This window comes from Gekko japonicus, unplaced genomic scaffold (assembly GCF_001447785.1).
Source record: "Gekko japonicus isolate JY-2015 unplaced genomic scaffold, Gekko_japonicus_V1.1 scaffold9, whole genome shotgun sequence".
Classification (NCBI taxonomy): Eukaryota; Metazoa; Chordata; class Lepidosauria; order Squamata; family Gekkonidae; genus Gekko; species Gekko japonicus.
In genome coordinates, this window is record NW_015168044.1 from 454,555 (window position 1) to 479,247 (window position 24,693).

A 24,693-nucleotide genomic window follows, 5' to 3' on the forward strand; every position below is an offset into this window, starting at 1 on the left:
GGGCAACTGGAAGGGCTTCTAGTGTCCTGGCCCCACTGCTGGACCTCCTGATGGCACCTGGTGTTTTTGGCCGCTGTGTGACACAGAGTGTTGGACTGGATGGGCCATTGACCTGATCCAGCATTGGCTCCTCTTACGTTCTTATGTTCTTATCTGGAGTCAAGCGCACCCACCTCTCGCGGTATTAGGATCAGAGGGGAAGGGGAGCCGTATCTGCCTGCGGGTAATCTAGAGGGTAGCTTGCAAGGCTGCTTCTCTGCACCTGGACACTCTCTCTCTCTCTCTCTCTTTCCCCTGCCTCCATTTCCTCTAAAGCATTGCCTCTCCTCCCCCAGAACCTGGTGCGCTGGTGTGACTCCTCCCCTTGCAGGAATGGTGGGAACTGCCTGCAGAAAGGCAGCCTGTACCGGTGTGCGTGCCCCAGAGGCTGGACGGGCCTCTACTGTGATGTCCCCAACGTCTCCTGTGAGGTGGCCGCTAAGCAGCAAGGTAGGCCCCCTCCGCCCTTCCTGCTCCTGGCCCTGGCTCGCTCCCACGCGTGTCGGTGCCCCCAGGGTCCGGTGAGGGACTGATTTAGGTTATCCAGGAGGAAAAGGGATGATCCAAATCACGGATTTAAAATGCTGCCTAAATGAAAGTGCACGTTAATTGATTGTTGGAGCCATTAAAATGGATTTAAAACCTGCATAGAGCCACAAAGTGTGCGTTCTTAAGGTTCTGAACTATTTAGCTTAATTAAGAAAATGAAATATGGTATATAGCTTATTTTTAAACAAAGTAATGCTCATAGCGCCAAATAGGGTCTCTCTTGCAGCCAGTAGCCACGTCCAGTTTTGGGGAGGAAGAGGTGCCTGGCACTGAGGCCAGAGAGGAGTGTGGCTTCTTCCCAGGGCTCCTTCCCGCTTCCCGGGGCAGTCCGACAGGCAAGCCCTGGCTCCGAGTCGGCACCTTCTCCTCTGTCGTGGAAGTGCCCCGCCCCACTCCGGGGCCACGCCAGGCGGTCTTTCTGGGGCAGGCCCGTCTCCTCCTCTGCCCAGGGCTCCTTCCCGCTTCCCGGGGCAATCCGACAGGCAAGCCCTGGCTCTGAGTCGGCACCTTCTCCTCTGTTGTGGAATTGTCCCGACCCACTCCGGGGCCATACCAGAAACAAGGGCTGGCAGTCATTCTGGGGCAGGCCCGTCTCCTCCTCCGTGAGAGGGACACTTGACTAAGGGTAGGGAGCCCCTCGTGGAGGTCCGTCTTCAGGACTAACGCAGGAGCCCAAAAGGCGCCCTGCCCGGGTGGACCGGCGGGGGTGGCCCTTGCAGTGGCTCCCCGGCCCCTGGGATCTCAACACGAATGCCGGTGCCGTTTGGGGGCTCCCCACAAATCTTTCCTCACAGAGAAAAGCAGCTTTTTGTAAACTTGAAATAGGGTAATGTTGAATTTTAAGTTCATTTTCAATTAGGATAGTGCAAAGAGAAACTTGTTATAGTTGAAACTTAATTTACTAAAAAAAACCCCACCAAAACCTGACAACACTATCCAATATCATTTTTAATGTAATTTTTTTTTGTTAAATTATAGATCTTTATCACCTCTAAAGGCCACGGGGCCCAGGCCAATTTTATGGATGACCAGATTTCAGACCACACCCAGGGGCCCCTCTGGGCTTCAGCTGGGGCTTCGGGCCCAAAGATCTGCAAGACGGGGCTCCCAGGGCTTGTGCCGGGCTTCGCCAGTCGCGCCTCCCTGCTCCCCTGTGCCTGGGGAGGCTCTCCAGGGCATGGCCACGTGGCCTGGCTGGCTGGCTGGACCTATGTCTGACCCCCCACTACCTCTCTTTGGGTCTTACAGGGGTGGACGTGGCACACCTGTGCAGGAACTCGGGCCTCTGCGTGGACACAGGCAACACACATTTCTGCCACTGCCAAGCCGGCTACACTGGCAGCTACTGCGAGGAGCAGGTGGACGAGTGCTCCCCGAGTCCGTGTCAGAACGGGGCCACTTGCACTGACTACCTTGGAGGCTACTCATGTGAGGTACGGAGGGTGAGAATGAGCAGGAAGAGTGCTGGATTTGCACAGTCCCATCAGACGTGTGTGTGTGTGTGTGTTCTACAGTGCAGTGAAGCTTCAGGAAATGTATGCAGTGCGATCTGGCTGCAGAACATGGGTTTGTAGTCAAGATAGTGCCAGCCTGATCAAATGTCTGATATCTCAGGTCAGCAGTTTCTGAAACAGTTGCCTCTCTCTGGCATGGTGCCTGAGGCTGATATTATCACTCCCAATAAGAACGGCATTGGGAGGCAGGAATGGCCGGGGTGGAGGGAGTGCTCGGTAGCGTATTGGTGGCGCATCAGCCCTGTAAATTTTAAAGGAGCATCCGTCCCCGTGGGCAGAAGGCCTGGCCTCAGGTGGTCACGTCTCCTGCCCCTAGGCAGCCCTTGGAGTCCGAGGAGCCCGAAAGGTGTGCAGCTGTGGCCCCTGCCTCCAGCCCCCCACGCTTCCGTGGGCAGGGAGGAATGCGGGCGCCAGCAAGATGCTGCGTGGCCTTGCAGCTGCTAGTGGGCGGTCAGTGGCCTGAAGATCTCAGGTGGGCTCTCACAAAACGGGTAAGCCCAGGACTGCAGGTGGCAGGCTTTGCTTCCGGAGGCCGCGTCTGCCAGCCATTTTCCCTTTAAGGCCGTCGTTTCCTGTAGGGTAGGCCCGGCCTCCCTTCCACCTCCGGAGGCCAGATCCACCCCGTAGGAAATAACGGGGCTCTGAAGGGCGGATGTGCCATTGGTCGATCACCTGGCTGCTGTTTTTTCCTTTCCCTCCATCCCCTGTTACAATCCCACACGGGGGAGTTGGGAAGGGCATGATTACTTTTAATAAAATGTCAGCAGTATCATTCTGATATCTCTGAAACGGTATCAGGAGTACTGATATTTGTTAAAACAATGCTCCTGCCCTTCCCAGTTTTATGATACAGAATTAAAAGGACCACTTCTGCACCGTGCCCATCCTTATGCAGAATTCACTTCCTCGCTGGGGTGTTTGGAGGCTGCATTTCCAGCGGCAGGCAGAGCATATCCTGTTCTTGGCTCAGTCACGTTCTCCTTTCTCATCCACCTGCTGTCTCTCGCTCGCTCGCTCGCTCGTGTGAGGTCAGGTCCGTCAGGAGACCCATTCCCCCATTTCCCAGGCAACACAGTGCAGCAGGTGGGGAGAGTTCCCTGTGTATCAATTACCTTGGAGACCTCCCCTTGTGGACCTCGTGACGAGCCCACACCTTCCCCTGGCCTTGTCCCGCCCCCCAGTTCTGCCCCACAGCATGTGCCAGACACGAGCAGTAGGAAGGGCCCCTCTCAGAGCGAAGAGGCCCAAGGGTGACTGTGCTGTTTCTCGCAGTGCGTTCCTGGCTATCATGGGGCCAACTGCTCGGAGGAGGTCAACGAATGCCTTTCTCAGCCCTGCCAGAATGGTGGAACGTGCATTGACCTCATCAACACCTACAAATGTTCTTGCCCTCGAGGAACGCAAGGTAGGTGACTAGAGGTGGCTGGGAACAGAGGGGTGGGGGTGGATAATCACAGTCTCTACCGATTGGGTTTCAGACACTTCCCACCCCGGCCGTCCATACGGGCGGAGGGCCACGTTCAGGCCTGCAGATGAGGCCAGCGGACAGGCCCGCGTTTGACTCGTGCAGGGTATTGTTCACTTTGGCTGTGAGGCCTCCACACCTTTGGTTGCAGGAGGACGCTGGGCAAGGGGACCTGGGCGGGGCTGCAGGAAAAGAGCAGTATTTGGGTGCACAATCCAGCTTCCTGACAACCTTTGTTATGCTTTTAAAAAGGAGGGCAGTTCCTAGCCTTCGTGCTGCAAAGGTGTGCTTGGAAAAGTCTGCTGAAATCTTGGCAGACCGGGAGGCAGCACGGGCTTCAGCAGCATCCTCTCCCTTCCCAAACTGAGCAAAACTTGCAGGAGGGACACTGAAAAGCAAAAGCAGCAGGATAAATTATGCAAAGCCAGGGAGGATGTAGCTGTTCAATTGTGTGTGGCTGACAGACTTCGCAGGATGTGGCCCATCTTTGCCCTTTGTTGGTTTCCTAGATGGCAGATGTGCGTAATCTCTTTTCCCCTCATGCTGGGGAGATGCCACCAAGCGTCTAGCCAGCAGGAGGTAAAGGACGTGGGTGCCACCTGCCCCTCTGCCATCCCTGCTGCTTAGTCTGATCAGGAACCCGCTGGACCTGCCCCGCCACAAGTCTGGCTTTCTGGGAGTGGAGCCCATCCTCCCGGAGGGTGTCTTGATGCTCTCAGGGGAAGGGTGATTCTCTGTGTGCAACAGAGCCACCTTGCGGGGTTCCCTTTGTCACCCTTGTCCTTTGTCTCTGCCATTAGGGGTGCACTGTGAAATCAACGTGGATGACTGCAGTCCCTTCTTTGATGCCCACACCTTAGCACCAAAGTGCTTCAACAATGGGAAGTGTGTGGACCGGGTCGGGGGCTACAGCTGCATTTGCTCACCAGGCTTTGTGGGGGAGCGCTGTGAGGGGGATGTCAACGAGTGCCTCTCCAACCCGTGTGACCAGCGCGGGACCCAGAACTGTGTGCAGCGCATTAACGATTATATATGCGAGTGCCGGCCGGGCTACTCAGGCAAGTATCACGACCCCACAGGTAGCCCTCAGCATTTTCGTGCCTGCTCACAGAAGACGGTGTTTGCAAGCCCCCTCTTTTTGGTTAACTGCCCCTAGCCCTTTGCAAGCCCCGCTGGTAAATGCCGCTCCACTGAACACACAAGATTTCTGCTCACATATGTGCCAGTGGAAGGTGGCACGGGCGAAACAGGAAGCCGCTGCTGCAGCTCCAGAGGTGGCTGAGGCTCAGAAAATGCTCACAATATGGTCAGTTGCATGTGGCAGAGTCCTCTTACACGGCTGCTTTCCACATCCCCTGACAGGACGGCATTGCGAGAGTGTGGTGGACGGTTGTCGAAACAAGCCCTGCAGGAACGGGGGGACCTGCGCAGTTGCCAGCAACACTCAGCATGGCTACATCTGTAAATGCCCCCCAGTAAGTAGCGGGGCTCTCATTGTTCGTGTGCAGGGTGAGGGGAGGTTCAGAGACGTGCTTGTCCTGATTGGATCTGGTACAGCCCCTGGTGTCACTTTTAGCATTATGGAGATGCAGGAGTTTATAATGCGATTGAATTTACCTGGATTTCAGTCAAGCCCCATGATGTTCTGGTGGGTAAACTAGAGGACTGTGGCCTGGGCTCTAGGAGAGCTGGGTGGATGGGGAACTGGTTGGAGAACCACACTCTAGAGAGTGGTTGTCAGTGGCATTTCATCTGAATGGAGGGAGGTGTCCAGTGGGGGTGCCAGAAGGCTCAGTTCTGGGCCTGGTACTTATCAGTGATCTGGATGAGGGTGTGGAGGGGCTACTCATTGAATTTGTAGATGACATCAAGTTGGGAGGAGCAGCAAACACACCAGAAGATAGAGAGGGCGGATTTGAACAGGATGCACCTTAACAAGGATAAGTGCCAAGTTCTACATCTGGGTAACAAAAATGAGGAACACGCATACTCGATGGGGGGATACACTTCTGGGTAGCACTGTGTGTACGAACAAGGTCTTGGGGTACAGGTGGACCGTAAGTTAAATATGAGCAGCCAGTGTGATGCGGCAACAAGAAAGGCTAATGTAGTCTTGGGGTGTATCAACAGAGGCATAACATCCAAATCACAAGATGTCATAGTATCGCTGTACACTGCACTGGTCAGGAGTCTTGTGTGCATTTCTGGAAGCCCCACTTCAGAAAGGCTGTGGAGGGAATGGAGCGGGGGGCAGAGGAGAGCGATGAGGATGATCGGGGGCCTGGAGACCAAGAAGCCCTCTGAGGAAAGGCTGAGGGACTTGGGCATGTTCAGTCTGGAGAAGAGGAGGTTGAGGAGGGACAGGATTGCTCTCTTGAAGGATTTTAAAGGGCTGTCACTTAGAGAAGAGGGCAGGGAGCTGTTCCTGTTGGCGGCAGAGGAGAGGACTCGCAAGAATGGGTTTAAATTAAGGGCGGGAAGGTACCGGCTGGATATTAGGAAAAACGTTTTGACAGTAAGCGTTGTGCCACAGTGGAGTCAGCTGCCTGGGGAAGGCAGTGGGCTCCCCTTCCCTGGCAGTCTTTAAGCAGCGGCTGGATGCTCTAGTCTAGACTGATCCTGCATTGAGGAGGGAGTTGGACTGAATGGCCTGCATGGCCCCTTCCAGCTCCTCCTTTGCTGGCTGCCCTTGCACCCTGTCGCCCATGGCGCTTGGTGCTCAGTCCCAGCCCGCTTCTGCCGGAGGAGGAGAGGTGGAGTCCAGAAAGGAAAGGCCTTGGGTGCTACACACCAGTTGCCCCCAACCTGACTTCTTGTCACTCCGGTCGTCCAGCCTTGGTACTGAAGGCAGGAGAAGCACCAGTTCTTCTCCCCTGGAGGTTAGGGCTGCAGCTGCAAACTTTATCAAGAAACAGGGTGCTGGCCAGATAGCCGTGAGCTGCAGTAAAAGAGCCTCTGTGATGCATGCAGAAGGTCCCAGCCAGGTTCAGTCCCCAGCAACTCCAGTCACAAGGGTCAGGGTGGGGATGGTCTTGACCTGAGACCCTGGAGAGCGGCTGTCAGTCTGAGCGGAGGACATGGACTTTGCTGGACTGGTGATCTGATGAAGGGGCGCTCCAGGCATACGTAGCCCTGCCCCCGTGACCAGAAGGTGCGGCTTGGGAAGTCTGTCTGCCTCAAGAAGAGATCCGCCTCCCCAGTCAGAGAAAGGCTCTCTAGGGATTGGCTGCTGAGCACAGAGAGATCGGTGGCCACCTCCCATCATGCCTGCTCGTGCCCTTCCCCGAGACCCCCCGGGGAATAAGCCAAGCCGAGCCGTTGACTGCTCGGCGAGAGGGGTGGACCCCGCTTTGGCTAGTTCAGTGGGGCTCAGCTGGCCAGCTGCCGTTGCTAGACAGAACCCCTGGCGAGATGGCCCTGATCCCTCTGGAGGAGTCCTGTGTCTTCATGTTCCATTCTTCTGTCCTCAGGGCTTCGAAGGGGCCACTTGCGAAAACGACCCCCACAGCTGTGGGACCCTCCGCTGCCTGAATGGCGGGACCTGTGTCTCCAGCCCGAAGGGCTCCAGGTGTGTGTGCACGGTGGGCTTCCTGGGCCCCATGTGCCAGTTCCCCCCAAACAGCCCGTGCCACTCGAGCCCCTGCTACAACGGGGGCACCTGTCAGTTCGCCAAGGAGCCGCCCCATTACCAGTGCCATTGCCCTGTCCACTTCAATGGGCTCAACTGCCACATCCTGGACTTTGACTTCCCGGGGGGCAAGGGTCAGGACATCCCGCCCCCTGCCTTCGAGGAGAAATGCGAGATCCCCGGGTGCGCCAGCCAAGCGGGGGACAAGTTCTGTGACACCAAGTGCAACAACCACGCCTGTGGCTTCGACGGAGGGGACTGCTCCCTCAACTTCCACGACCCCTGGAAGAACTGCTCCCAGTCCCTGCAGTGCTGGAAGTACTTCAACGATGGGAAGTGCGACGCCCAGTGCAACAACGCCGGGTGCCTCTACGACGGCTTCGACTGCCAGAAGGTGGAAAGGCAGTGCAAGTAAGCGCTCCCCTCCGCGCCTCGGCCACCATGAATCCGGGGGGTTCCTCCTCTTCCTCCTCTTGCCCAATTAGACCAGCTTCGGCAGTCCGGCTGGACCTGCGCTTTTCCAGGATGGGGATGTGTGGGAGGAAAGGGGTCCCTAAAGGCGAGCTGTTCTGAGCTGTGGGGCAGGAAGCTCCCCCTTGACGTGTCGCGCACTGAGATCCCCCCCCCCCAGTCTTAGCCTCCTCATCCCCCTGTTTGCAGTATGGGGATAAGAGCACTGACCTACCTTACTGGGCTGAAGGAAGCATCACGGAGAGAGTGTCTGTGAGACCCTTGGGACACAGCAGATGCCTTGTGGTTTCCAGAGGGGGGTCCCCGGGTTTCCCAGTGTGAACACTGGTCATGGTGCGCACACCTTTCCCTGAAAGAAAGCTGGCCACCTCCACACAGCTCATTCCCACTGGCACTCCTTCAAGGAAGGCAGCTGCAGACCCCGAGTGCCCGATGGGTAGAGCAGAGGCCTGGTGACGCTGTGCCCGGGCACGTTCTAATCATCTGCCTCCATGCATGTGTGTGGCGGGAGGGGGGGCATTTGGGGCTGTGGAGGTACCCAGGTGTCAGCTGAGCGTGTGTGTCTTTGTCAGACTCCCATGAGCCATGTGGCATCATGGTGGTGCAAGCGGTGCCCGGCTGGCATGGTGTGGGTTCGCCGTGACTGGTCTCTCTCTTTTCCTTCCCACGTGCCCAGCCCTCTCTATGACCAGTACTGCAAGGACCATTTCTCCGACGGCCACTGTGACCAGGGGTGCAACAATGCAGAGTGCGAGTGGGACGGCCTGGACTGTGCCAACAATGTGCCCGAGAAGCTGGCAGAGGGCACCCTGGTGGTGGTGGTTCTGATCGCGCCGGAGAACCTGAAGAACAACTCCTTCAACTTCCTGCGGGAGCTCAGTCGTGTCCTGCACACCAATGTGGTCTTCAAGAAAGACGCCAAGGGGGAGTACATGATCTTCCCCTACTACGGGAACCCCGAGGAGCTGAAGAAGCATCACATGAAGCGGTCGGCAGAGAGCTGGTTGGGCGTGTCCAGCGCCGTCTCCCGAGCGAAGGCCTCCCTCTACGCCAGGGTTACGGGGAGGCAGAGGAGGGAGCTGGACCAGCTGGATATCGATGGGTGAGGACCCCAAGCCTGCCATAAAAACGTGTCGAGTTCTACGACACCCTACAACACAGAACGAGGTTTGGGGGGAGTATGTGGGGAGCGGGGCGATGCTGGTCGGAATCCCCAACTAGGCAAGAGAGGGCGGGCTCGAGGGAGAGACAGAGGACCCCTACCGTTCCATCTCGATGTTCACGCCGGGGTTATAGATCAGATCGGGACCGCTACACCGCATCCCGAGGCTTCAGGAGTTAAAGGGATAGGGACAGACCATGAGATTAGAGAAAACACATGTATTAGAGAAACAGATGAGGAGCTTAGAGAATAGATAGCACCTGGGAAGAAGGGAAGGTGGAAACAGTTGATTGTAAATGACAATAAAAGACGGAAACTGAGAACACCGAGGAGGATGGAGAGCAGAGAGAACGAAACCCAGAGAGAAGGGCGGTATGCTGCTCAGAGCGAAGTTTGGAGTGTGCTGAAACACCCAACGCGCTCGGTCTTAGGTGTTGGTTTCCTGATTGAGTAAATCCTCACAACGGCGACCGGTCCCCCGGCGCCTGGCAGGGAGCGGGATCGTGACAACGTTCTTGTTTATTTATTTGAAATCTTTGCCCGTTGCCTCTTCAGAGACCTGCCGGGGGCCGACCCCGACTCGCGGGGGGGGGGGGGGGGGGGGGCACCGCCTCTGGTCTCTGCAGGTCTCCCGGCGTGCTGCAGGCCTCTTCCCGTCACTCATAGAGTGTCCCTTCTTGCCTCCTCCCCTCCCAAAACCGGCAGCTCCATTGTCCACTTGGAGATTGACAACCGGCAGTGCATCCAGTCCTCCTCACAGTGTTTCCAGAGCACCACTGATGTCGCGGCCTTCCTTGGCGCCTTGGCCTCTCTGGGCAACCTGGACATCCCCTACAAAATTGAAGCTGTTAAGAGTAAGTTCAACAGATGGATCGTCTTGGTTTCATATATTTGTAGCCTGTGCCAGTTTCCAATAAAATTGCTTGAGGCAGTTTACAAACCTAAACACACACACACACAAGACTGGGTGGGGGGGGAGTTAAAACTAGTCACGAGCAGCAATTTTCTGTTTCAACTGCATTAAATATCAACTGCATGAATGAATGAATTTATTGTAACAGCGATTAGCCAGCACTATAAAACCAGAAAAAATAAATTACAATGGCCAAATAGTAAAATTTCCAAAATTCAGCAAGGTAAAAAGAGCTAACATTATAAACGTTACGTTCATTAAAACCAAACTAAAAGTACGCTGCCATAAAACACAGTATAGTATAAAAGAATAAAACATATTACCAAAGGGAACGGTAATCAACTGCATTGCCAGCCATAGAGGCAGGCTGGGAAACATTACAGCAATGTAGGCTAAGAAGAAGAACCAAAGAAGTCCATGCATCCGTGTAATTCTGGCAGGATCAATAAAGCTTCCACACAGTGCCTAAGATGCAGGTGGTTCAATTCCAGGCAGACCCCTGGGGGAAGGGAATTCCAGAGCTGAACACTCAGAGGTGCCGTCAGATGAAGTCAGTCATCATGAAGTCGAACTGGCAGTGGCTCTCTTGGGTCTGGGGCAGAGACAGGTCCTTCCCTGGGACTTGCTACTGGAGCCATTTAACTGGAAAGGCCAGGGGGCTTGAGCCTGGGATCTTGCGCATGCCGCTCTGGAGGCAGAGACACACGCAGCCCCCACGGTGCCTGATAGGCGCAGGCTTCTTCTTCTTCAGACACTCTCAGGCAACTCAGGAGGTGTCAGGGCACGGCTCAGAAACAAGCGGGGGCGCACGGGGGCCTTCTGAGTGGGGAGGGGGGCAGAGGATTAGTGCCCCACAGCCACCTCTTGGGAAAGGCGTGTGTTTGAGTCTGCAGTGGCCCCTTGGTCTGGCTGGCCGCTTCCTCTCCATCCAGCTTTCAGCTCCAGCAGCATCACCAAGTGGCTCCCTAAACCGCCACTTAGTTTGGTGGATTTAAGAGTGGGTTCTGGCTGGCAAAGGACCCAACGGACGCAAAACATTGGGCAGGCTTTTGAAGCAGAACTTTTCATCAAGCGAGACGTTTAAAAAATTTAAAGAGGAATTTATGTGGGTGAGCACATTTTTCAGGTCCTGGTGTTGATGTTAGGACCTGATCGTTCTGGGCATTCTCTGAAATGCTTGTTGGGCTAACTTGCGTCCCTTTAGGGCTGGTTTCAGGTTACGGCACATTTCTCCGAAAAGAATCAGCCAGCAATGAAAGTCCACATCTTGGCTGCTCGTTGCACATACAAAAGGCGGCAAAAGTCCATCCAGATTCCTCTCAAATGCCAGACGAGACGCACCGTTCTCTCGAAGGCTGAGAGGAGGAGGAGGCAGCCGGCAGTCTTTGTGTTAACAATGGTGGGGATTAAATGGAAGGTGATGCGTAAGGTCAGCTCAAGGCAGACAGGGCCGTTCACACCACCACCACCACCACCATCCCCCCAGCCACAACACTGGAAAACAAGAATGTCCTAAAACGATGCGGATCCAGGTGGGGGCAGCCGCGTTGGTCTGAAGCAACAGAACAAAGTTTGAGTCCAGCGGGGGCAACTTTAAGGCCAACAGAGTTTTATTCAAGGTGTGAGCTTTCGTGTGCAAGACGTCTGCTTGCACACGAAAGCTCGTACCTTGAAGAACATCTTGTTGGTCTTAAAAATGCCGCTGGACTCAAAATTATTTCTAAAACAATACAGTTCAACTAGATAAATGATCTGTTTAAAAATAGCTATTTAACGCAGAGCTTTGATTTATCCCAGTCATTAGAGGCTTCCCCAAGTTAAAACAAAAAACAAGAGAACCTCTACATGTCGTGACATTCAGGCCAGCAAATCTGGACCAAGTCTTAGCCAATCAGATCTGCTTGGTCTTGTTTGTATATAGCAAAATCATGTTGAATAATTGGCAGCCTGTTTTAAGAAAGGAGCAAACATCTCTTGGCTCATAAAAATATCTCTTTTGTTTCCTTTTCTTTCTGAACCATTTCTGCTGGGGGAAAGAGGAGTGAAAGAGCCCCCCCCCCGGTCCTCCCAATCGATCTGAGAGAGGCAAACTGTTGAAGTTTGCATCTTCCAAATCCCCCCTCAATCCTTCTGACTTAACCGCTCAATGCGAATGCAATGATTTTGAAGTTTGCTAATCCTTTTCCCCTTAAAGGAGAAAGGAAGGGAAGCTTTCTTCCCCAGTGCAGTAGTGCAACCTGCCAAGAGTTTGCAATTCTGATGAACGGCAGAGAAAATTACCTTTTTTTTTCCTTTTCCAAGAGGGCTTTGGAGGACTTGTGGGGGGGGGGTAGAATTAGATAAGCCAGAAAGACCGTTATTAACTAATTTTGCTTCATTTTGTTTCTGTCTCTGGCTTGATATGCAGCTTAACTCTCTGTGCTCCTTGTGCACCCTGCTTTTGTTTTGCTTTGCAGGCGAAATTGCCGACCCCCCGGGGAGCACGCCGTGGTATCCCATGTACGTGGTCGTGTCCACTCTTGTCCTCCTGCTCATCGTTGGCGTCGGGGTGTTGGCCTCTCGCAAGCGCCGTAGAGAACACGGACAGCTCTGGTTTCCCGAGGGCTTCAAAGTGACGGAGTCGAGCAAGAAGAAACGGCGGGAGCCCCTCGGGGAGGACTCTGTGGGGCTGAAGTGAGTGACCCCTTCATTTACTCTGTTCAAGGCCACCGCGCAGAGCCCCCTTGCCTTTGCCTTTGCTGCCTGGGGCGGGGGAGGGGTCCTGCTTTTATTTCCATGCCTGGTATATTTGGTGTCGGGTTTGTTTTATTTAAATTATTTTATCCTGAATGGTAATTTTGGATTTTATCCGCATCCTGCCTCCAAGCGGCTCAGGGGCACACTTTCTCCCCCCACTTGGGTGTGGTGGTGAATAGCGGTGGACTCTAATCTGGAGGACGGAGCTTGATTCCCCAGCTAGATGACCTTGGGTCAGTCACAAGTTCTTTCGGAGCTGTTCTCTCAAGGGCAGTCCTCAAAAGAGCTCTCTCGGCCCCACCTACCTCACAGGGTGTCTCTTGTGGGGAGGGGAAGGGAGAGGAGATTGTAAGCCGCTCTGAGACTCCTGAGGGAAGGGTGGGGTAGAAATCCAGTCTCCTCCTCCTCCTCCTTGAGGAACTGGACCCAGGTCACCGGTGCACTTGATGGTTTCTGATGCTCTTGTTTTTTATTCCACACTGCTTTTTGACATGTGACAGGTCAATAAATCTCCCCTGCGAGAAATATGTGACAGGAAGGCAGGCCTGTGGAGTAGGAAAGGGAGGGAGGAGAGAGCCGATCAGAGACCTCTCCTATGCCTGGTTCCAGCGCATCTGTTTGGAGGCTGTTTGAGGCACCCTCAGTGGTCCAGGCGGGGGGGGGGGGGGGGGTCTGCTGTGCTGCTTGCTCTGGGGCCTCCCCCTTCGCAGACCCACCTTCAGTCTCCGCCTACAACGTGGGACACATTTTACGCTTTTTCTTCTTAGCTGTCGGGTGGACGAGGCAACTCTGGCAGGTGCTCCTGTCCTCGTCCTCGCAAGAGAAGCTGCCCCTGGCAGAATTCCATCTTCTCCACGGCTACCCAGAGGCCTCCTTTGCCTCTCGCCCTCTTTCCTCAGTGTTGCGCTCTCCTCTGTCTTTTGCACCCGGAAGCTGGACATGTGGACAGCGGTGGCTTTGCCCTCTGGGCTGTCCCAGACCTCCGGTGCTTGCCTCTCCGGTTCATCTTTCTGTTGGAGGAGGTCTGTGATTGTGCCGTAGACAGACAGCAGAAACAGACAAATGCCTGCTCTGTTGTCCGGCGAATGAGGGCCTTGGAGCTCCCCTTCTCTCCCCATCCCACGCCAGCGAGTCTGCCCTGCGGTTTCCATTCCAGCTCTGCTTTGGTGAAACAGATCTGAGCCACTGTGGATGTGTGGTACAAACAGCTCTGATAAAAGTCCGAAAAACCAAGGGACAGGGAGATGTTAAAAAGCCAACAAACAAAACTTTAATGTTGTCATGTGACTTGGTTGACGGAGAACATGGGTAACTCCGTGGCTTTTTTCACAGTGGCTTTCATTCCTGTGCCTCTTTTTCTGCCCTTATAAAGACCCTTGAAGAATGTTTCTAACGGCACTCTGATGGATGACAACCAGAACGAATGGGGTGACGAAGAGACGTTAGACACCAAGAAGTTCAGGGTAAGCTGGTGGGAGAGCTTGGCTTCTGGCCCGTGAGGGAAGAGGCACACCGGCCTTTGCCCTTCTGCTCTGGCTGGTGGGCTTGAGGGGAATGGGGATTAGGAATTAGGGAATTCAGCCGCGTTAGAGGCATGGACGGGGGGGGAACAAGTCTTGGCCCTGATGCTTACCGGCCAGACAGGACTTCCCAAATTGCAAAATGTATGAAAACCAGAACGTACCTAACTCGGTGGGCTTTCTGGTTACAGTATTTGTAGTTTTGCATTTGATCTTGGTATTTCCTTGTGCATGAGGCGTGCAGACCAGTTTTTATCTCAGCCATGTGCGCGGGAGAGTGGTGCACGCCTCTCTGGAGTTCTCTGCAGCCTCATTTAGTTCTTGACTCCTTGTCCAGATGGAGGAGCAGGCCATGCTGCCAGACATGGATGACCATACCGACCACAGGCAGTGGACACAGCAGCACCTGGATGCAGCCGACCTGCGCATTTCCTCCATGGCTCCCCCCCCGCCACAAGGTGAAATTGATGCTGATTGCATGGACGTCAATGTACGAGGACCAGGTAGAGAGAAGACCCATCCTCTTTTTCTTTGATTTTTTTTTTTGGGGGGGGGGGAGGACAACCTTTCTGAGCCTTTGCCCGTTCCCCCACATGAGACCCTTTCCATGCCGGGGGAAATCTTGCCCTTGACCCATGACGTCTGCGAACCAAACCAAAAAACAAATGCGGTGGCAATAGAAGTGGGTGGCTTCAGGCGCCTCGCATCTTCCAAGTCTCTCGGCTCTGAGGGGAAGACTGTGCTTCTGACGGGGTTCCCCTGCCTTTTCAGATGGATTCACCCCACTAATGATTGCCTCGTGCAGCGGAGGGGGGCTGGAAACGGGCAACAGTGAGGAGGAGGAGGACGCCCCGGCAGTCATTTCGGATTTCATCTACCAGGGGGCCAGCCTGCACAACCAGACCGACCGCACGGGAGAGACGGCACTCCACCTGGCTGCCCGCTACTCCCGCTCCGACGCCGCGAAGAGGCTGCTGGAAGCCAGTGCGGATGCCAACATCCAGGACCACATGGGCAAGACTCCGCTCCACGCGGCTGTGTCGGCGGATGCTCAGGGTGTCTTCCAGGTAAGGACTCCTTGCTTGAGCCCTGAGCTCACGGCTGCTCCTGCCGTGGCTACTCTGGGGCGCAGGGGAGAGGCCCTCAGCAAGCCAGGCAGGGAGGGCTGTGTCTGGGAACGCCGGCTTTCTTCTTCTTGCCCATAAGCTGTCAGAGTGGTGTGCAAAAATGTAAACACCCCGAGTACAAAAAGAGTAACCAAAGCAGCAGAGAAAGAGGGGGGAAATAGCTCCTCTTAGACTGCCTGTAGCAGCCAAACATGGCCACCTAGAACTTGACGTAGACCAAGCCCGGGGCTCTTCTTTGGGCAGCAAAGTCTAAGGGGTCAGCCCCCCAGCAGACCCTGTTCACTTCAGGAAGCAGGGGCACCTTGAACAGGGCTGCCTCACAAGACCTGAAGATAAATTGGGTGGCGGCAGCCCTGAGGGGGACCCTGGTCCCATGCTGCTTAGGGCTCCAAAGGCTTGGATTCAGGAAGGCCCTGGTTGCTGGGTATAGTGTGACCTGACAGCCAGTGTACTGGTGTAGTGGTTAAGAGTGGCGGACTCTAATCTGGAGATCCGGGTTTGATTCCCCACTCCTCCTCCTCCACGTGAAGCCAGCTGGGCGACCATGGGTCACTCACAGTTCTCTCAGAGCTCTCTCAGCCCCACCTGCTTCACAAGGGGGCTGTTGTGGGGAGAGGAAGGAACAGGAGGGTGTAAGCCGCTCCGAGACGTCTTTGGGTAGTGAAGGGTGGGGTATACATCCAATCTCTTCTTCTTCCTCAAACTTTGGAGTTGAGTTGGTAGTTCCGTAGCCAGGCCAGGAGCCAGCGAGGGGACATGGGAGTGAAGAGCCGTTGGGGAAGTGGCCCAGGTAGATTATGCCGGGTGGGTCCTTGCTTTCTAGCGGTCCGCGTCTGGCCTGGGAGAGTGTATGGAGACCGGTCAGAGGGCTGGAGAGGCAGTAGTAAAAGTAGCACGTGCCTCCGGGTATCACCTGGACGAAGCCTTCGTGCTGTTCTGTGCCGCACCTGGGGAGGGGTGTGTGTGTGTGTGTGAGAGAGGAGATTTTTACTTCTGGGAAATGCCTCTGATACAGCCAGAGAAAACGTGATTAGAGCAGGGAGTCTGGACTCTCGAGCCTGCTGCGTCCTCTGCCGAGCCGCTGGCCTCTCCCATTCCCAGTGTGGGGACTGAGGCCAGGAGCATTGCCGACGGCCGTGCCAGTGGGTCCAGACCGTGGGGCCCTCCTCTCTCTCCGTGGGGCAGCAGGGGCTTTTGCTCAGAGCAGGTGTGGCTGGGGCTGGGCTCGGAGGCATCTCTCCCTCCTTCCCGCCTGCACAGGGAATGGTTTCTGGTTCCTCCTGGCCTGGAGCAAGGAGGAGAGCATTGGGGCGGCTTTTGCCCTGAAGCGACACCCGGATCACCAGGGGACCGTTCCCCGCTTCCCTCCCTGCACTGGAGAGCGATCCCTGTGGCTTTGTGGCCTCAGGCCAGTTTATTTATTATTTATTTTGGGGATTTATATCCCGCCCCATCCAATATACAGCTCGGGGCGGCTAACAAACGGCCATGCCGAAGTTAAAATATGCATACAAACAACAGCATAATAAAAACACTATATCTTGACATAAAAATTTGGTGCTTTGATAATTTACATAAAATCCAAGATGGGCGACGTCCCACACTGGCGGCCAAGTTCTTCACAGCAGGAGCGCCAGGAAGAATGTTTCCCCAGCTCTATTGAGCGACATCTATCCCCACTATGTGGGGTAGATGGTTGGAATATCATTGGTGGAACAGTTGCGGCCCCGGTTTCTCAGCTCTCCCTTTGCTCATGAGGCTGTTCTCAGTAGGAGTCTGAATGGGTCACGGGTTTCTCTGCCTGGTGCTTGAGGAGGGCTCCACTGGAGCCCTTTAGGGGAGGGGAGCCTTGGTGCTCAGGGGGTGGGCCGGGGCTTCCTACAGGCCCGCGGCTTCCTTGCCTTGTCTGGAGTGGGCCGTGGACACATGACGCTGCCTTGTGCCGGGACACTCCCTGGTCCGCCAAGGTCACTCTTGTCTGCTCTGACCAGCAGCCCCTGTCTGTGTTCTTAGCGTCTTTGCATATCTTCGACCTCGTCCTTTCAGCTGAGCAGCCCTCGTTATTCCTGTCTGTATCTTTTCCCTCCGTGGGCTTTGGAGACTGCACTGCAAATGCCCGTGGAAAGGGACAAGTGAGGAGAACAGAGAATAATGTGCCTCCCTCGTGAATTCTTCCTCCTCTGGTTTGCATGACAAGGGTCCAGGGGCTACCCAGTCAGTTTGCTTATGCTAGTGGAGGTTGCATTCCCTCCCCCACCCCCCACCCCGATCGATTTTCTGTCTAGTTGGTTTTGTCACGACTGGCCTGATGGGGGTGGGGAGGAGTGTCTCCGGATCCCGCCCCGGTCGAGAGAGTCTGCCTCGCTCTCTGATCTGGAGGAGAACAAGTAGAATTCATCAGGTAGGCAAACTCTCCAGCCCGCCCGTCTCAGTCCAGAATAGGGTCGCAAGTAACAGAGAGGCTCCTTTCCCTTCTCTTTCTGGGACAGATTCTGATCCGGAACAGGGCCACCGACCTGGACGCGCGCATGCATGACGGGACGACGCCTTTGATCCTGGCTGCCCGCCTGGCTGTGGAAGGCATGTTGGAGGACCTCATCAACTGCCACGCGGACGTCAACGCGGTGGATGACCTGGGTATGGGGGGCACCGCAGAGGGGCAGAGGGTATGCCAGGAGGGGGTGGTGGCTCTCCCCCAGCACCCCCCTTCACCCGTCTCTCTCTGCCCGCAGGGAAGTCCGGGCTGCACTGGGCTGCGGCTGTGAACAACGTGGAGGCTGCCCTCGTGCTGCTGAAAAACGGGGCCAATAAAGACATGCAGAACAACAAGGTAAGGGGTAGCACAAGCCCCTCGGTGGGGCAGGGGCCCCCACCCCCCCGGACACTCGCGAGTCGCCTGCCTCTGCTCAGATGGCGGCTGCACGTGAGGCTGCTGGAGCAGGAGCCCACCTGGGCCCAGCATGGAGACAAGCGAGCTCTGGCCACCCTGCGCGGAGGAGCAGGCAGGGGCGCCTCAACTGTGCTCGCCTGTCCGCTCGAGCCGTGAGGAGCCGTGCACGTCTGGGGGGCTGCAGGGAGTCACTGCAGTTCCCCTCTTGGCATATTTCATTGGAGATGATGCTATCATTTAGTCTGCAAATGAGTTAAGGTGGGAATAAATTCCGATACACGGCCAGTAGCTCGGTAAGGCAAATCGGACACTTTGAGCTCCACAGAGACTTTGTCTTCTTTCAGATTACAGAATCAACCCTTCTTAATTACCTCCCCTTTCCCATCTGCCTCTGATCCCCGTCTTTATTCCTGCATCCTGCTGCTTTGTGTGGGGAGGTTCCAACCTTTTTCTCTGTGCTTCCAGGAGGAGACCCCTCTGTTCCTGGCCGCCAGGGAAGGGAGCTACGAAACGGCCAAGGTCCTCCTGGACCACTTTGCCAACCGGGACATCACAGACCACATGGACCGCCTGCCGCGTGACATTGCCCAGGAGCGCATGCACCACGACATTGTGCGCCTGCTGGATGAGTACAACCTCGTGCGGAGCCCACCGCTGCACAATGGGTCCCTGGGGGCTCCCACACTCTCCCCGCCCCTGTGCTCACCCAGCAGTTACATTGGCAGCCTGAAGCCGGCTCTCCAGGGCAAGAAGGCCAGGAAGCCAAGCACCAAGGGGCTCGGCTGCAGCGGGAAGGAGTCCAAGGACCTCAAGGCCCGCAGAAAGAAGTCCCAGGATGGGAAAGGCTGCCTCCTGGACAGCTCTAGTGTGCTCTCACCCGTGGACTCTCTGGAGTCTCCCCGGGGGTACCTGTCGGACGTGGCCTCCCCACCCTTAATGACCTCACCCTTCCAGCCGTCTCCCTCCATGCCTCTCAGCCACCTGCCCGGCATGCCCGATGCACACATGAGCATGAGCCACCTCAACATGGCAGGCAAGCAAGACATGCCCATTGGCACCAACCGGATGCAGCCTTTCGATGCGGTGCCCCCGCGCCTCTCTCACTTGCCCGTCTCCGGCCCAAGTGCCCTCCTGAGCAGCACGCCGCTGAGTTTCGCGGTGAGCGGGGCTCCCAGCCTGAACGGACAATGCGACTGGCTGAGTAGGCTACAGAGTGGCATGGTGCAGAGCCAGTACAACCCCATGCGGAACGGCGTCCAGCAGGGGGCTCACCAGCCGAGCCAAGCTCTGCAGCACGGGCTGATGACGACCCTGCACAGCGGCCTGCCCACCACCGCCTTGTCTCAGATGATGAGCTATCAGGCCATTCCCAGCAGCCACCTGCCAGCCAGCTCGCAGCCACACTTGCTGCAGGCACAGCAGCTGCCGCAGATCCAGCCACAGCACAACAGGCAGCAGCAGCAGCAGCAGCAGCAGCCCCACGGGACCGCCTCCAGTGCTGCCACCCACATCAGCCAAAACTTCCTTGGGAATGAGTTGAGCCAGCCCGACATGCAGCAGGTGACCGGGGGCGCTTTGGCCGTCCATCCCATCATGCCCCAAGATACCCAGATCCTTGCCACCTCCCTGCCGTCCGCCCTCACCCAGCCTATGACCACCACTCAGTTTCTCACCCCGCCTTCTCAACACAGCTATTCCTCCCCATTGGACAGCACTCCCAGCCACCAGCTGCAGGTGCCCGACCACCCTTTCTTGACACCTTCCCCAGAGTCGCCAGACCAGTGGTCAAGCTCGTCTCCTCACTCCAACCTGTCTGATTGGTCAGAAGGTATCTCGAGCCCTCCGACCAGTATGCCTTCGTCACAAATGGGACACATCCCAGAAGCCTTCAAGTAAAGAAAGGGGGCGTGTGCGTGAATCATCTCTCAAAATCTCCCGGCAAGAGTGACTTGGAGAGTTCTCTTTTGACAGAGATGCTCAGAGTTGGACTAGAGCAATCCTTTTTTTAAAAAAAATATTTTTACATACAAAGTAAGGTGGAACGTTTTAATGTTTTTCTTTTTTAGTATTTATTTATGTGCTTATTTTACATGGAAACACTTCTTTATTTATATGTCCTGTTTTTGCTGTGTTCCAGAAACATAACATCTGTTAATGGGGCGTGGTTTCTTTTTGTTTTGTTCTGCTTTTTAAATTTTTATATCCTTCTGTGTGTGTGTGTGGGTGTACTGGGAAGGTTTTATGCTATAAAGCAATAAGCAAAAGATCCATATTCATAAAATGCCGCTTATTTATTTGTCGGGTTTTTATTATTGTTTTTTAAAACCTGAAAAAGTTGGAGGTAAGAAAATGGAAAAATTTGAATTGATTTAAAAAAAACAACACAAAAACCCTAGCTTAAAATGTTTTGTCGGCTGATGTTGGAAATATTAGGGTACCAGCCTTGAATCTTTATTTAAGGGTTTCAGTATTACAGGGCTGTATGTACATTTGGTCTTTTTGCTAATAGCACATATTTCCCTTTTATTTATTTTTAAATGCTGCCTATGATCAAAAATCAGGATTGCAGGTTCTAAGCTACAAATGAAATCCAGGTGCTCCACCCCACCCCCAAAAGGACTTGGGCCCAATCCCGTGGAATAATTAAACAAGAAAACTTGTGGGATGCTCTTGTACTGAAGAGGAACTTGGCTGCACCGTTTTTGGGGGACAGGTGTGGCCTGAGTTGTAATGTTGTTTTTAAACGCTGTGGCCTTGAAATGTGTTTTTTGAGAACCGCATCATTCTTATGAGAGACCCGTAAAATGCCTGCCATGTCTGCAGGCATAGGTCATGTTGGAGGGGTAGGAATTGGATGTTGGAGTGATTGGGGGGGGGGGTAACACCCACACCCCATACACACACACACACACACACACAAGATCTCTGTTGGAGACAGCCAGATCTCGATTGTCAGCCGCAGGGGGCTGGGAAGGTGTACATCTTGAGAGGAGGATGGGGCGGGGACCTGCTCTGGTGGCCCCAGCCTGAGACTCAAGCCCATTCGGCCTGGCTTAGCCCCATGTTGAATGCTGCTTTGAGGCCACACTGTGGTATGGTGCAGCCTTGCCGCCTAGCTTCAGGGGGTGAGCGGAGCAGGCCCTGTGTGGAAAGCCGCAGCTGTGTTGTGCTGCAGCCTGGCAGAAGGCATCGCGGCAGTGTTCCCGCTGCCTGCCAAAGAGGCAGTTCTCCTGTCCTCTTCCCCCCACCCTGCATGGATCCCAGGGGAGGCTTCTTCCCCCAGAGCAAAGGGGAGCTGTCAGACCTTGTCTGGGAACGGGAGAGTTCGCGCCTGGCTTTGCTCAATGCATTATGGCCTTCACTGGCTGTGAGCATTTAAGCCAGAATGACTGGGGACCAGAGAGCAGCAAGGGCCACGACTGAGAGATGCCACCGCAGATGCAGCAAGGTCTTTGGCAGCCACGGGTGGCCGTGGGGATGAGCCCGCTTGCGGGGAGGGCGGGGTAAAAATACCTTAAATAAATAAATTTCCCCTTCCACTTGGGTTTTGGAGTCAGGTCCAAGTTGGATGCTCTGGGAAGAGCAGATCCCCAAGGGATCATCACAGCCAAACAGAAGGAGTGTGGAGTTCATGGTTTTAGATGTCAGTAGTTTTTCAAGAATGGCACATTGTGTTTGCTATAGATGTATGCTCTTTTGGAGACCAGGAGCAGTGGAGGGGCGGAGGGCAGGGAGATACTTTGTAAAAAAAGAAATATATATTTAGTATAAGCCTATGGCAAAGCTAATGTTCTGTAAATAAGGGGTTTTTTAAAAAGAAAAACGAGGGTGGATTTTGTTTCAAAAATCTTAAGTGATAACGTAACCATTGAGCTGGTTAGAGGTGTTGAAATATTGCAAATGAAAGAAAGCGAGAGCTGCCTTTGAACCCAGTCCAATGGGAATGTACACTCCTTCATTGCACTGGGGCTACTGCAGGAAAATTTCCTGTGGATTGGGACCCTGGAGTTACAGTTCTTTGCATCCATGTGTCAAAGAAAATTCCACTGGCAGTAAAGAAGCGGGCAGTGCTTCCCTGTACGGTGCAGTACAGACTGATACAGCAAAACTCTGTGCCAGTGCGGGGCAGGGGGTGGATTTGTAGTGAAAGTCCCTGATGCACATCTCCCCCGCCCCTTTTTTGAGAGAGAGGCTCTTGAGCATCCGCTTCTTAGGAAACACAGCAAAGTGCTAATATCAGGGCATCCCTAAAGCAAGTGATAATTAAATACTTTCTTGTATTAAATCTTATATGTTTTATAAAATAGAGTGTAGTTGTAAGTGGAGGATGGTGATGGCAAAAAGCAACCTGTAATTTAAAAAAAAAAATTCTTTGAGCGAAACTGTAGTTTGCAAAAATGATGTGTATTTTTTGGTTAACTGATTTGCAATAAAATGATGCTAGAGCGCATCTAGAATTTCACTAAAAGCTGAATGTGGTCCTCTTTAATTCCTACAAATCATAACTGTTTCCCTATCTTTTTTTGGGTGGTCATTTGATACAGCTCCATAATCAGAATTTGTGGGTGGCAGGAGTGGCTCAATAGGGGGGGAAATCACCCCATGCTGACTCAGGCAAGAACGCTGGGACATCCCTGACAGAGGCCTGGCCCGCACAGCCTCTCGCGGTTGCTGCTCAAAAGCTCCTAGATCAAAACGTTCTCCCCCATCCAGACCTCAGTAAAACTTCTGGTACAAAAAATTGTTCAGCACCTAAACATTTACTTCAAAAATGTGTATTCTGCATACACTCAAATACATAGCTTCTAAGGCTCTGGGCACAATCCATAATTACTAGTTTGGTGTAGTGGTTAAGAGCGGCAAACTCTTATCTGGAGAACTGGGTTTGATTCCCCACTCCTCCACATGCAGCCAGTTAGGTGACCTTGGGTCAGTCAGAGCTCTCTCAGAACTCTCTCAGCCCCACCTACCTCACAGGGTGTCTGTTGTGGGGAGAGGAAGGGAAGGAAACTGTAAGCCGCTCTGAAACTCTGAGTGAAGGGCAGGGTATAAATCCAACTCTTCTTCTGAAATTGCCCCCAAAAGCCGAATGAGCCACAACTTATTAAAATCAAGAGAAGAGCCACAATATCTGGCATCTAAAACCATTAAAAGCTTCAATACCACCAATAAATGCCAACCACTAGCTGGTACCCGCGCACACAAAAAAAAATTTGTATTTTGTGTGAGTTGGTTTATCTGTGTATTTTGGTTGACGTCTGGCAACTCCTGGTGGGGCTTGGATGTTTCGGAGAGGTGGCTTGCTATTGCCTGCCTCTGCATCCCAGCCCTGGTATTCCCTGGAGGTCTGCCTCCCAAGGAGTTGCCGAGGTCGGCCCTGTTGAGCTTCCAAGATCGGGCTTGCCTGAGCTATCCAGGTGAGGGCTACCCCGCCACAAAAGTAATGCCTGCTTTGCCAGGTTGAGGAAGGAGAGGACAGATCTGTCCTTTACAATTTGTATCCTGAGACTGGCTCCTTTTCCCCACAATAAAGGGCAACTGAAGACCCTTGGGAAGACAGAGGGGAGCAAATCCCATTACCTCGTAAGAAAGATTTAAAATTTTCCAGAATTCCAAGGCACTTTCAACATCTGCATTTAATCCTCAAGGAAATTGAAAATCATACAGAATTGTTAAATGTGGTCCATTCTCAAGAAAATCAGAACACAAACTGCCTTTTTAGTGCTTCATCTAAAGACCGCAAATTGTATTTCAGAACTTTGTCTTGCTGTTAAGAGTTATTGAGAATGTTGTTTGGTCTGTAGCCATTAGAAGTGCCAGTTGTAAAGAACTGGAAATTGGTTAATGCCACACTTGGTTGGAGTCCTACACACGGCTGTGGCTACGCAGCCCAGGAAGCCCACTTGCCTTCTCCGCTGGAATCTAGACGCAGAAAACCAGCTCCGAACCTGAGGATCTTTCAGTTGCTAAAGTGATAAAGCCAAATGTTGGACAGGCCCCAGGTGGAATTCAAAGATAAAGGATCACCTGGGATCCTCAGGTCTGTGAGGCCTCTCAGGTATTGCCAAGTCTTCCGCGGCTGCTCTGAGATGGCGCAGTGCAAGTCTTAAAGGCACTTAACGGATACTACGTTTGCTTTATTTAGAAGAAAGTACATTCCGTCTCTCCAGAGACCTGCTTGAAGAGGCTCTTAAAGTAAGAACAAATACAGTAAGGCAACAAAAATAACCTGCAATAACAATCTATGCCAAGGTCCTTCATCCGCGCAACACAAATCAGACTGTGCTCTGTAGTGGCCCATCTGTGAAAGAGCAGTTTGGAGGGCAATGATGCCACTGCTGACCACCACCCCAATACCCCAAGCTGATGGCCCACAGAACCGAGACGTCCAGCCAACATGGCAACCTGACCTTGAGCAGACCTGGCCTTGTGCGACCTCAAGGTCAGCCTCACCACAGTCCCCACAGAGGGCTAACTTGGCCCAATGAAACCAGCATGTTAGAGGGCCAGGTGGGGTGGGGGTGGCAGAGCTGTGGCCATGGCTGGGTTCTGGCCTGTTGAACAGCTGGCCAGCAGGCATGCCTCTTCCAGCTCCTGCAGCAGCAGCACAGTGCCCCACCACGTGAGCAAGGCCGCACCAGGAGCATGGAGGCTGCCCGGGGGGGGGGGGGGACACCGG

General features: G+C 54.1%; 1 protein-coding gene across 1 annotated transcript in view; it reads left to right on the top strand.

Moving 5' to 3' along the window:
* The window catches only part of NOTCH1 (notch 1), a 104,201-nt gene extending 84,197 nt beyond the window's left edge, over positions 1-20,004 (top strand). The window contains exons 20-34 of the mRNA XM_015414176.1: positions 336-489; positions 1,837-2,021; positions 3,375-3,507; positions 4,368-4,625; positions 4,930-5,042; positions 7,038-7,606; positions 8,343-8,768; positions 9,534-9,682; positions 12,198-12,414; positions 13,850-13,940; positions 14,335-14,500; positions 14,769-15,064; positions 17,614-17,761; positions 17,857-17,954; positions 18,480-20,004. Of these exons, the coding sequence (XP_015269662.1) occupies positions 336-489; positions 1,837-2,021; positions 3,375-3,507; positions 4,368-4,625; positions 4,930-5,042; positions 7,038-7,606; positions 8,343-8,768; positions 9,534-9,682; positions 12,198-12,414; positions 13,850-13,940; positions 14,335-14,500; positions 14,769-15,064; positions 17,614-17,761; positions 17,857-17,954; positions 18,480-19,910 (4,434 nt within the window). The 3' untranslated portion in view covers positions 19,911-20,004. The remainder of the gene's footprint in view (positions 1-335; positions 490-1,836; positions 2,022-3,374; positions 3,508-4,367; positions 4,626-4,929; positions 5,043-7,037; positions 7,607-8,342; positions 8,769-9,533; positions 9,683-12,197; positions 12,415-13,849; positions 13,941-14,334; positions 14,501-14,768; positions 15,065-17,613; positions 17,762-17,856; positions 17,955-18,479) is intronic.
* Positions 20,005-24,693: the final 4,689 nt, after the last annotated feature.